General features: G+C 41.3%; 1 protein-coding gene across 4 annotated transcripts in view; it reads left to right on the top strand.

The window, feature by feature from the left end:
* RIGI (RNA sensor RIG-I) overlaps positions 1-12,513 on the top strand; it is a 59,709-nt gene extending 47,196 nt beyond the window's left edge. For all 4 annotated transcript variants that reach the window (XM_059657105.1, XM_059657104.1, XM_059657103.1 and 1 more), the window contains exons 15-18: positions 1,103-1,273; positions 2,636-2,787; positions 9,130-9,273; positions 11,848-12,513. In XM_059657105.1, the coding sequence (XP_059513088.1) occupies positions 1,103-1,273; positions 2,636-2,787; positions 9,130-9,273; positions 11,848-12,144 (764 nt within the window). In that variant the 3' untranslated portion in view covers positions 12,145-12,513. The remainder of the gene's footprint in view (positions 1-1,102; positions 1,274-2,635; positions 2,788-9,129; positions 9,274-11,847) is intronic.
* Positions 12,514-13,213: the final 700 nt, after the last annotated feature.

Raw genomic sequence — 13,213 nt, 5'->3', positions numbered from 1 at the left:
ATGTAAGCTGGCAAGGTCCTTGCACCTGCAGGGGCTAGCAAGGCTGGGACCCTTACCCACACAGTTTTCCCAGACTTGTTTGGATGGCGATTATCAGTAGAATGGGAGTAACATTTGTAGAATGAGAACAGCCTTTCATAGCTTGCCAAGAAGTCTATAACTATTTACTGAGATATGCTGTACTGAGAACTTGTCCTTCTGCTGTATCTCTCCCTTAGAGATTAAGAGGAACAAAGAATACATTCCTCTTGACAGACCTCTGATTCAGTGTGTTGTGTATAAATAGGATTGTATAGCTAATAAACTTCACTTCAGTTCATCAAGAGAACTGGGGTCCTCCTGACCCCGCTTTCCTGTCTCTTTCTTTTCTCAATTCCCACCTCCCTGCCTCAGCCCGGCTCAACCCTGTCAGGCTGGCCCTGACAGTTTTGTCCTTCACAAAGTATATCTCAAGATTTTGACAGCCGATATACTAGGAAAGAAATGGAACTTTTATAAATTCTATTAACTCTAAAGTGGGGGTCACTGAAGTTCTTTCTCCTCTCATTATATCAGTGGCTGAGAACTGCTCACTCTTAGGATCCTAGACTTAAAAATTCAAGGCCAGGTTCTGCTGCAAGGTAGCCTGTCAGTTATCATATTTCCAAAAGCCTCAAGGTCCTCATCTGTGAAGGGGAATGGTGACACTTGCCACGCCAACCTAAGAGAGCTTTGTGAGGTTCCCGTGAGTAAGTAGATGAAAATGTTTTGTCAGCTGTAAACTCCTGTACACTTGCAAAGGTATTACGATTAGTTAATATATTTTTTTAATCAATATTTGTTTTGAGACAACACAACTAAAGCCACACAGCTGGTAAATGCCGCCACTGGAATTTGAACTCAGGCAGTGTTGTGGCAGAGTCCAAGTTGCACCACCCTACATGTGCTCTCTCTAGCGATGATAGGATAGGCCCTACAGCCTGGGGTTGTTGAGAGATCATGAATACAAAGCACTTATCATAGTCCCTGGCATGCAGTAAGCATTCCATAGTTAATAGCTGCTTTTCTTCAAGGGTAAATTTCCCTCTTTGGTGAGTTGTAATGCCCTCTGACTCTGGCACAGGAATGACCCTCCCAGCACAGAAGTGTGTACTGGATGCATTTCGAGCCAGTGGCGATAAGAAGATTCTGATCGCCACCTCAGTTGCTGATGAAGGCATCGACATTGCGCAGTGCAATCTGGTCATCCTGTACGAGTACGTGGGCAATGTCATCAAAATGATCCAAACCAGAGGTGAGAAGCTTTGGTGCTGTTTTAAATGTCAGCCGATTTGTCTGACTTGTGAGTGTCCCCGTCGTTCCGGCCTTTCTCCTTTACCGAGTCCTGCTTGTGTGTGTGGCCAGTGGCACAGTGGACTCTGGTATCACTGCCCGAAAGGTGACTTACTGGGTGAGGATTAGGTGGCTATGGTTTTGTCCACTATTTTAATTCTTGTTCACAATGAAAACTGTGTACTTGGTCAACACTGATTGACATGTGTTTAGGATAATTCCCGTTGGTTTGGGGCTTTGGCAGTCGGCATGCACACCTCTCCTGGCTGTGCATGTGGTGCCGCTGGGCCCGCTGGGTCCAAGGAGCTCTCTGTCCCACTTGCACCAGAGTCTCCTAACTAGTCTCTCTTCCTTTTTCAATTTCTGTAACCGCAGCTGCCACATTACCTTTCCTGGAAAAAGCTCTGAACGTGTCACTTCCCTGTATAGAAACTGCAGGGGTTCCCCAATTTTTTGATGTTACAGAATTGTGTTTTTTTAAATATATATATATTTTTTTATTTCAGAGAAGGGAGAGAGAGATAGAAACATCAATGATGAGAGAGAATCAATGATCGGCTTCCTCCTGCACACCCCCACTGGGGATGGAGCCCCCTGACTTGAAATCAAACTGTGACCTCCTGGTTCATAGGTCGACACTCAACCACTTAGCCACACCAGCCAAGCTTGACGTTACAGAATTTTCAAATCGAGCACCCATTTATCTTTCCAGTTCTCCCCCTTTATTCATGATTCACTTCAGCCAACCTGACTTCATCATTTTCTCCTTGTTGGAGGAATTGCTCATGTACTGCTACTGATGATCGTTTTACCTCTTCCCCCACCTCCCTATCACCTGTCCCAAGTTCCCCCAGCTGTCAGTCATCTCTCTTTTGAACATCCGTAACTCTATGTCTTTCAGCACTTCTTATTTTCCACCTATATTCTTGTGGTTGTGAACATAGCTTATTTCCCCATTTCCTAGAAGGCTCCTGAGGGAGGACCTGTTATTATTCACCTTAGAGCCCTCACAGTGTCATCCTGAGGGTTCATGTTGGACTCTCTGTCAAGCAGTGTTTCTGACAGTGTGGCTGTCTGATCACACTGCAGCATGGAGACTGCGAGGAAGCCAGTGTGCGGCGGGCTCCCAGTTCACCTGCGGGCCTAACGGGCTGGTGCACACCCGCCTCTCGGTCTGTGCTCTGACGGCCCAGCTTCCCTGGAAAGCGGGATTCAGTGAACCAGAGTTGCATTTTAGGAATACCCTTTCCCCCTAGCTTACCTATGCTCAGATTTATCAGAGCTTTAAATCAGAGGCACCAAATGAAATATTTCTTTTTGACAGGCAGAGGAAGAGCAAGAGGTAGCAAATGCTTTCTTCTGACTAGTAATGATGATGTAATTGAAAAAGAAAAAATAAACATATACAAAGAAAAAATGATGAATGACTCCATTCTAAGCCTCCAGGCATGGGATGAAACAGTATTTAAAAAAAAGGTAAGTCTTTTCATCTGTGCTACTCTTTCAGAATCTGGCCATAAGTAACAGATAGAGAAGGTGAGCAAGGTTGGTACCTTTTATCAGATGGCTGAGTGTTGCATTACAACAATAAGTTTAATCGTCAAAATTTGTCCTGCAGTGAACATCTAGTTTATTCTGCTTTTAAGTCTCAATGAGATTAAAATATGTTTTATTAATGCTGATGCCCGAAGTTGTGCTTTTAAATCTAAAAGGCAAACTGAGCTAGAATCGTTCTTCCTTTGAGTTTATCTTGAGGACAATAACCTAACACTGCAAGACATAGTCTTTCTTGGTCTTTTTCTCAGATCTCTTTCCAACATCTGGAGTCCCCAGAGAAAAGCTCCCATTGCCCTGTGCAAGTGTTGGGTGCCTAATTGTAGAGGTGGATAATAATGTATACTTTGGAGTGGATCACCCGTTCAGTTCAGCCTCTTGGTAGTAACTTTCATTTTATTGTCATTTCCTTTATAACTCAGAAGCATGGAACCAGATGAGGGAAAATAGACACACATGCACATGCACACTCAGACTTTCTCCAGACTCTGCAGAGATTTTCACCTCAGAACTTCGGGAAGCATCGAGCGCTGCCGGGCCGGGGGGAGCTTTCACGTTAGAGTCAGCGGTTCCGGTTCCAGTTCTGCCACTTACAAGATGTATAGCCTCAGGTCATTACTCTGTTTTTAAAATCATCAGTTTCCTCATTTGTAAAGTTGGGGAAATTTGTAAAGTATTAAACTCACAGTAGTTTTGGGGCTAAAATAAAATGTATGCATTACTTACCACAGTGCCTAGTATAGAATAAGTGCTAAAAAATGAGTCACTGGACACAGGTGAAAGGCATACTGTAACTTCAGAAAGATGAACCTTCCACTTCAGTAGACCAACTGCACAGTGGCCACAATTTTTAAAAAGTCATAATCTCTATGCTCAAAAAGTACTGAGAATCAGTGATTAAAGCAAATTAACACTTATTTTAGGACAAAAATACAATTTTATGTTGGTGTTTACTCATTTTTAATAAACATTTATTCCTAAAGTTTGGAAACCAAGATATTTTAAAAACCCCTCTTCCATATTTTCAGGAAGAATTGCAGGGAAATTCCTTAGTTTCTCTTAATTTTTTCCCCATAATTTTACTGAGAGATAGGGGTTTTTAACTGAGCCACCTATGTAGGACATAAGGATGTTGCCAATAAAGGCCTTAAAACCATATTAGCTTTAATATGAAATAATTTTTATCCCCCCCACAGGTGACAAGCTGCTTATTAGATTCATATGTGGCAGAAACAGTAGAGTAAAAGTCTAATAAGGAAGATGAAGGCTGGACCAGGCATGAGCATTCTTTTGTAGCCAGAACATCAGGTCAGGCAGTGGAGTAAGGAGAAAACGGGCAACATATCTGTCGAACTGGGCTATTGCATAGCATTTGGGATCCGCCTAACACCCATAGAATGCAAATGGGCAGAGAGGGTAAAGATTGAGAGGGAATTCGGAACAAATGTAGCTGATAGTCATCATGTGGCAGCTAGGAGCGTGGAGTCTTGGCATCACCCCATCCTAGCGTAGAGGAAGGCTTTCCTTTCAGGGGCTTAGTGGAAGTATAACAAGGTAGGAACAACCTTACATTCTTAAAACTAAAAGGAATTATGTTTCTTGAGGTGAGGCCCCTTTCTGTGTTGTTTTTTATTTTATTTTATTGTTGACAGTATTACAGATTTTGTGTTGTTTTGATAAGGGCTTGGGATCTGAGCACCCTGGTCCCTGCATATTGGCTTTAGTGGGAGGAAGAAACCCTGCAGAAGAGAGGGAAGAAACTCTTTCGGGCGACACCAAGTAGATGGAGATGGAGACTGTAAGCTTGGCCCCACAGTTACCTTGTCCATTGTCTGCATGCGGCCGACCTCCCTTAGAGCACGGTGGTCCCCAGGGAATCTCTGGTGACTCTGCAGCCATTTTAACATGTAGATGGTCCAGAGGTATCCAAGAACTGATTTCCATGAGGGGAAGCTTCAGGATTTGGGAGTGTTTAATTCTGGAGAAATAAGGTATAAAGGGCATTTTTCACAGTTGCTAGTTTGAAAATAAAATGAGAAGCCCACTTTTCTTCCTCATGGAGTAGAGAATAAAATGTCAAAAAGAACTTCCAACATGATGTGTACCCAGGACAGCACACAATCAGGGTTTTATGGTTTTGCTTTTTTCCACCTTAGTGCATGGAATTAAGCTTCTTCTACAACGGGTGGAAGGGAGAGGCAGTGAGCTATAAACTTAATTTGTGATATTGGTTGAGCCTCTTTACCTGTTGAGTTTAAGTATAGCAGTAATAGTTTTAACTTACTGGGATTTATTGCCCATAGTAACATTTAAAATATTTGGGATTATTAGTATTTAACTGAATTTTAGTATATAACAGAATATAATTAGATATAAGTGCATTTTTAAAAATTGGATGCTTGATTTTATAGCTGATATTGTGGAAATTACCATGTTCTTTCTTTATGATGTCCTAAGACTCCTTCTTTTATCATTTCCTTCTGTTTAGAGAACTTCCTTTTGCCTTTTTTTTTTTTTTTAGGGAAATTCCACTGGTAAACAAATTTTCTTAGTTTCTGTTCATCTCAGATCGTCTTGATTTCCCCTTTATTTTTATTTAATTTTTAATTCTTATTTATTTCAGGAGAAGGAGAGAGAGATAGAACCATCAGTGATGACAGAGAATCATTGATCGGCTGCCTCCTGCCCGCGCCTTCCCCCCTACCACCACTGGAGATTGAACCCGCAACCTGAGCATGTGCCCTTGACCAGAATCGAGCCTGGGACCCTTCAGTCAGCAGGTTGATGCTCTATCCACTGAGCCAAACCAGCTAGAGCTCCCCTTTATTTTTGAAGAACATACTGGCCTTCATGGTCTCTGATGAGGAATCTGCTGTCATTCAGAGTGTTTTTCTTCTATAAGTAAGGTGTCACTTTTTTCAGGCTACTTTTAAGATTTTTTTTCTATGTCTTTAGTCTTCAGAACTTTAATTATAATGTGCTTTGGTATGGATTTCTTTGGATTTATCATGTTTGGTTTTTGTTCAGCTTTTTGAATCTGTAAGTTTATATTATGTTATGTTCAATTTGGGGAGTATTCAGCCATTATTTCTTCCAATACTTTTTAGCTCTGCTCTCTTTCTCCTCTCCTTCCAGGACTCTCCTAAAGGTCCCTGGGGCTCTGTTTATTTATTTATTTTTTTTCGTGCTCTATATTATTTCTGTTGTTCCAATTGAGTAATTTCTATCATTTTATGTTCCAGTTCACTGATTCTTTCCTTTGTCTCCTCTATTTTGCTGTTGAGCCCATTCACTGAGCTTTTTATTTTGGTTATTACATCTTTCAATTCTAATACATCCATTTGGATTTTTATGACTTCCATTTCTTCGTTGAGCCTTTATAGTTGCTCATGTTTCAAGAGTGTTTCTGAGTACTCACTGAAGCATTTTTATCGTGGCTGCTTTAAAATCTTTCTCCGGTAACTTCTGTCTTCTAGTGGTGGTATCCATTGATTAACTTTTTTTTCATTCAGTTTGAGATTTTTCTGTTTTTTGGTATGAAGAGTGATTTTTTTATTGAAACCCAGACATTTTCATATTATATTAAGAGATTTGGGATCTTATTTAACCTTCTGTGTTAGCTGGCTTTTTCTGGCACCTTTCTGGCAGAGTAGACAGGGACATTATCTCATCACTGCTAGGTGGAAATAGAAGTTCAGGTTCCCTATAAGTTTTCTCTCTTGGGCCTCGACCAGCACGTCTAGAGAGCGAACGAGTCCTGAGTAGGGGCGGCTGGGGATTGAGAAACGGAAAAAAAGAAACAGACACAAAGACTTTAAGTAAAGCTGGGGCCAGGTGGGACGCTGCCCTCAGATTGAGAGACAGTGACCCAGAGCTAGAGCAACGCGTTTATTATATACAGCATGATACCAGGAAGTTTTACTAGAGTTTAAGACAAAGGAAATTATGTGAAGTCATGGTTAAAGATCAAGCTGCAATTCTTCATTCTTTTGGCTTCTTTGTAATTGTCATTCCTGGCTGAGCCCGGATAATTGCACCTGTTCCTGGCCCTGGCTAAACTTAGATAATGAAACCCACCCCCTGGCACCTGAGCTAAAGGTCAGGCTGACAACATACCTGCCTCTGGCAAGGTATATTTCCAGGATGTGGCTCTGCTGACACCACTGGACTCAGGCAACAATCAGCTCATGCGCCTTCCCAGGCGCTCTCTACAGTTCCCTACTCAGCTTCTGTTGATACCAATGAGGGGGAGGCTTCTTGTTACTGCTGGGTGGAGGTGGGAGTTCTTGCTCCCCACATGGTCTCCAGTGACACCATAGGCAAGGGGGAGGGGCGGCTACCATTAAGCAGGGGTGAAAGTCCTAGCTCCCTACTTGGCCTTCTCTGACACCACCAGGTGAGTGGGCTGGGGCATTTCATTACAGCCCCACAAAGTGGAAATCTAGGTTCCCCACTCAGCCTTTGCTGCCATGGGTGGAAATTGGGTCACAGTTTTTTTATTTGTTTTGTTTTATTCTTTGGTATTTGGCTGGAGTAGAATATTTCTTGGCTAAAAGTTTTCTGTCTTTCTAGGCTGCCCCTTTCCTGGCCTTTTGGCTTGAGAGAATAAGCTTTTGTTGAGACTTTTAAAAGACATATATTTTTATTGATTTCAGAGAGAAGAGAGAAGGAGAGAGAGACAGAAACATCAATGATGAGAGAGACTCTTCATCGGCTGCCTCCTGCACACCTCCACTGGGGATTGAGCCCACAACCGAGGCATGTGCCCTGACCGGGAATCGAACCGTGACTTCCTGGTTCATAGGTTGATGTTCAACAACTGAGCCACGCTGGTCTGGCTGTTGAAACTTTTTTTACCTGTGCACATAGGTATTTCTGGTTGCCAGTTTCTTCAGCTCCAGCCTAGGATATATGAGGTGAAAAACAACAACAAACAAACAGGGAACTTACTATCATAGGGTCCCAAGGTTCCTAGCTAGTCTGCCTTCCTCTCTTCACCCTTTAGATTTTAAATCTAAATCTCCTTATGTTTATTTTATTTATTTATTTTTAAAATATTTTTATTGACTTCAGAAAGGAAGGGAGAGGGAGAGATAGAAACATCAGTGATGAGAGAGAATCACTGATAGGCTGCCTTCTGCATGCCCCACGTTGCGGATCGGGCCTGCAACTTGGGAATGTTCCCTGACCGGGAATTAAACCATGACCTCTGGGTTCTAGGTTGAAACTTAACCACTGAGCCATGCCAGCTGAACTCCTTATGTTTATTTTAAATAAACATGGCCCTAGCCAGTTTGGCTCAGTGGATAGAGCATTAGCCTGCGGACTGAAGGATCCCAGGTTCAATTCCAACCATGGGCACATGCCCAGGTTGCAGGCTTGATCCCCAGTAAGGGGCATGCAAGAGGCAGCTAATCAATGATTATCTCTCACCATTGATGTTTCTATCTCTCCCTCTCCCTTCCTCTCTGAAACCAATAAAAATATATTTTTAAAAATTTAAAAAAATAGCCAGAACTGGTTTGGCTCAGTGGATAGAGCGTTGGCCTGCAGACTCAAGGGTCCCGGGTTTGATTCCGGTCAAGGGCATGTACCTTGGTTGCGGGCACATCCCCAGTGGGGCGCGTGCAGGAGGCAGCTGATCAATGTTTCTCTCTCATTGATGTTTCTGGTTCTCTATCCCTCTCCCTTCCTCTCTGTAAAAAAATCAATAAAATATATTTAAAAAAAATAATAAACATAAGTTGTACTTAGCCACAGCCTAAATTTTAAAATATAATGCAGTCATACCATACATACACTTAACTTTACTGTAATTTGACAGTGCTTTCTGTGGTTGGAAGAGGAAAGAGGAGAAAACCAATTTGGATGGTGAGGGCTCTTCTGCCTGCTGTTTCATTCAGTTGGGTTTATGCCTTGGAAGTGGGTGTAAATATGTCTGAAACAGTCCATGTGTATCATATATTTATTTGTGAAGGACATTTTAAGTTTTGCCGGCTACTAAAGTAGAAAACATGGTTCATATGACTATTTTATGGACATCTTTAGTGCTCTATTGGCAACTTTGATGAGGAAATTAAAAGACTAATTGGAGGCCACAGTTAAACATTGACTAACAAAGAGTTAGGAGAATCAATAAAATTACCTATGGGATTTTTACAAAGTCACCAGGTACAACATGTTCATGGAAATGTATGCAAAATGAATGATCTATGTAGATATACTTTAATTACATTTATGAGGTATTTCTTTTTTCTCATGTAGATTCACCAGATCCAGATTCATGAAAAATTCATCAGGGATAGTCAAGGAAAACCACAACCTGCACTTGATAAGAAAAATAAAAAACTGCTCTGCAGAAAGTGCAAAGCCTTTGCTTGTCATACAGCAGATATAAGAGTGATAGAGGTGAGCAGCCTTTTCCAAAGAATACTGGGTCATTTTTTAGCACTAATTAAAGCTTACTCACTACTGGTGAGATATTTATAAGAATGCCATACTCTCTTTATAACTAATGTCATGGTCCATGTATTTTACAAAAGCTAAAAAGTTAAAAACACACACGCACAACACCTTAATTTTAACAATAAAGAAATCATTTTAAAAATTGCTGCACAGCCACTTAATTAAATATTATGTAGCCATTAGAAATATGGATATGCTAAATTCAGTGTGGCTCCCTGGATTAAATCTTAGAACAGATAAAAGGTTTTACTAGGAAAAAGGTAAAATCTATAGTGAATTGTAATTTGCTGATATTATGTTATGTAAGATGTTAGTGGAGAAACCAAGATGGCGGCATAGGTTAACGCCGGAGATTGCTGCCTCGAACAACCACTTCAAAAAACAACTAAAAGACGGAACTGACATCATCCAGAACCACAGGAAGGCTAGCTGAGTGGAAATTCTACAACTAGGAGGAAAGAGAATATCATACCCAGACTCAGAGGAGGCGCAGTGCTAAAGTGAAATGCTAAGGTGCGGAGTGCACGCGGAGCGGGCTGGAGGCAGAGGGCGCGGTTGTTGTTTTCAATCGGGAGGGAGTTTCAGACTCTGAGCTCTAGATCCAGGTGAGTCTCTAAGGACCCAGACTTAAACGGGAGAAGCGGGACTGTCTGGCTTCGGTCAGAACTCAAAGGCAGCTTTCTCTCCGAGGTTTGCAGCGGTTGCTGGGACTCTGTGAGGCAGAGCCCCTAGGGACGGAACTGAGAGCAGCCATAACTGCTCGCTCTGGCCCGCCCTGTAGATCCTCGGGGACCCGCCCTGCCCAAGCCCTGCGCAGAGCCGTTTGCCAGATAGCCTCAGGCAAAGGCTAGATTAGCACCGCCCTAGAGATCCAGCACAGAAGCCCTCCCACTGCAGACACAGCGGACTCTCATAGCCAGTTAGCCTGGAGGTCAAATCACCCCCGGTATTGCCGACAACAATCAAGGCTTAACTACAACAAGACTGCGCACAAAGACCACCAGGGGGTGCACCAAGAAAGCATAAAAAATGCGGAGACAAAGAAACAGGACAAAACTGTCAATGGAGGATATTGAGTTCAGAACCACACTTTTAAGGTCTCTTAAGAACTGTCTAGAAGCCGCTGATAAATGTAGTGAGATCCTCAAGAAATCTAATGAGACCCTCAATGTTATGATAAAGAACCAACTAGAAATTAAGCATACACGGACTGAAATAATGAATATTATACAGACTCCCAACAGCAGACCAGAGGAGCGCAAGAATCAAGGCAAAGATTTGAAATGCGAAGAAGCAAAAAAAAAAAACCCAACCAGAAAAGCAAAATGAAAAAAGAATCTGAAAATACGAAGATAGTGTAAAGAGCCTCTGGGACAACTTCAAGCGTACCAACATCAGAATTATAGGGGTGCCAGAAGATGAGAGAGAGCAAGATATTGAAAACCTATTTGAGGAAATAATGACAGAAAACTTCCCCCACCTGGTGAAAGAAATAGACTTACAGGTCCAGGAAGCACAGAGAACCCCAAACAAAAGGAATCCAAAGAGGACCACACCAAGACACATCATAATTAAAATGCCAAGAACAAAAGACAAAGAGAGAATCTTAAAAGCAGCAAGAGAAGGAAACTCAGTTACCTACAAGGGAATACGACTGTCAGCTGATTTCTCAACAGAAACTTTGCAGGCCAGAAGGGAATGGCAAGAAATATTCAAAGTGATGAATACCAAGAAACTACAACCAAGATTACTTTATCCAGCAAAGCTATCATTCAGAACTGAAGGTCAGATAAAGAGCTTCACAGATAAGGAAAAGCTAAAGGAGTTCATCACCACCAAACCAGTATTATATGAAATGCTGAAAGGTATCCTTTAAGAAGAGGAAGAAGAAAAAAAAGGTAAATATACAAATTATGAACAACAAATATGCATCTATCAACAAGTGAATCTAAGAATCAAGTGAATAAATAATCTGGTGATCATAATAGAATCAGGGACATAGAAAGGGAATGGACTGACTATTCTTAGGGGGGAAAAGGGTATGGGAGATGCGGGAAGAGACTGGACAAAAATCGTGCACCTATGGATGAGGACAGTGGGTGGGGAGTGAGGGCGGAGGGTGGGGCGGGAACTGGGAGGAGGGGAGTTATGGGGGGAAAAAAGAGGAACAAATGTAATAATCTGAACAATAAAGATTTAATTTAAAAAAAAAAAGATGTTAGTTAGCATTCAGGAAAGGTGAATTCAGGAATTCTCTGGACTACATTTGTAACTTATCTGTTAATCTAAAATTATTCCAAAGTCAGGTTTATTAAACAAAATGATTATGAAATTTATATAGAATAATGAAAAACTCCTTATAAACTAATGGTAAAGCGGAAAAATAATGAGGACACAAAATTATAAATATGCTATAATTATCAATGTGTGAAATAATAACAGCGAACCTCTATCACTGAACTGGTTCTAATGTTCTTTTTTTTATTATTATTTTATGTTTGATCCCTTTATCCATAGGAATGCCATTACACTGTGGTTGGAGATGCTTTCAAGGAGTGCTTCGTGACTAAGGCACACCCCAGACCAAAGAGTGTGGGGATTTTTGAGAAGAAAGCAAAGGTATTCTGTGCCAGACAGAACTGCAGCCACGACTGGGGCATCCAAGTGAAGTATAAGACATTTGAGATCCCAATCATAAAAATTGAAAGTTTTGTGGTGGAGGATATTGCAACTGGAGAGCAGAGACTGTATGCAAAGTGGAGGGACTTTCATTTTGAGAAACTACCATTTGATCCTGCAGAAATGTCCAAATGACCTCAGGACCACAAGCTTCGACTGCAGCGAATGGGTGATCGTGAGTGAAGAAGAAATTATCCCTAGTAGGCAGATCGCTTGTACCACATGAAGATATTTACCTAAGGCTTGTACTGTACTAAATATTTATCACTTTACTCACCTGCTGTTCATAGTTTTCAACAGTTTGTATGATATCATATACGTAAAGCACATAGGAGTGAATCAGACCCTCAATGATTCCTAGGCCATAGAGCTCTAAGTACTTGGGACAAATTTTAAAGCCTCACCTTGTTCTCTTTCTATTCTTCCCTTTGGAACCAACTGTCAGTGTATACCCAGTAGCCACTCAGTATACATTAGAATAAATAAATGAATGGATGGAATGTTTTCCATACTTCCCTTTCTTTCCTTAACCTACTGTAAACCAGCTTTTGCCTTTAACAATCTACTGAAATTGTTCTTGTCAAGGTCACTAGAGACTCTGGTTGCCAAATTTATTGGCCACTTCTTAGTACTTCTCTCTGAACTCTTTGCTGCTTTGGGCCTTGTTGAGTATTCCTTTCTTGGAACTCTTTCTTGGCTTCTGTCTTTTCTAGTTCTATCCCACTCTTTTCAATTGGTTCCCCTTTGCTAGTTCCTTAAATGTTGATAATTCCAAGGGTTCAACACACACACACACACATGTACATTGATGATGGTTACATATAATCATGTTCTCTATGTAGCAATATATGGCATGTAACCTTAAAATTCTATAGTAGGCAACTGTTAGTAATGGGGCATGTAAATGATACAGCATTTCTTGAAAAGTTGATTTCTCTTCTTTAGTTTATTGTACATCTTGCCCTATTATTTTCATAACTTGTGCCACTGTTCCCTTTCATTGGTCATCCCAAGCCATTTCCCAGTAATAGTTGATGGTCAACACTTCAGGACTCTGTTCTCAATTAGCTCCCTTGGCTGATACTGATGAGCAGTTTAATTTGGCTCTTCTTTCTATTTAAAAAATCAGAGTGCATATCCAAATGGCACTCCTGCCACTTAACAAGATTTGCTGTTGCTCCAGAGCTTAGCTTGAGGTTTTTCA

The sequence above is a fragment of the Myotis daubentonii genome, chromosome 11 (assembly GCF_963259705.1).
Source record: "Myotis daubentonii chromosome 11, mMyoDau2.1, whole genome shotgun sequence".
In the NCBI taxonomy this organism is placed as follows: domain Eukaryota; kingdom Metazoa; phylum Chordata; class Mammalia; order Chiroptera; family Vespertilionidae; genus Myotis; species Myotis daubentonii.
The sequence above is the reverse complement of the archived record's forward strand: the minus strand, read 5'-3'. Positions and strand labels throughout refer to the sequence as shown.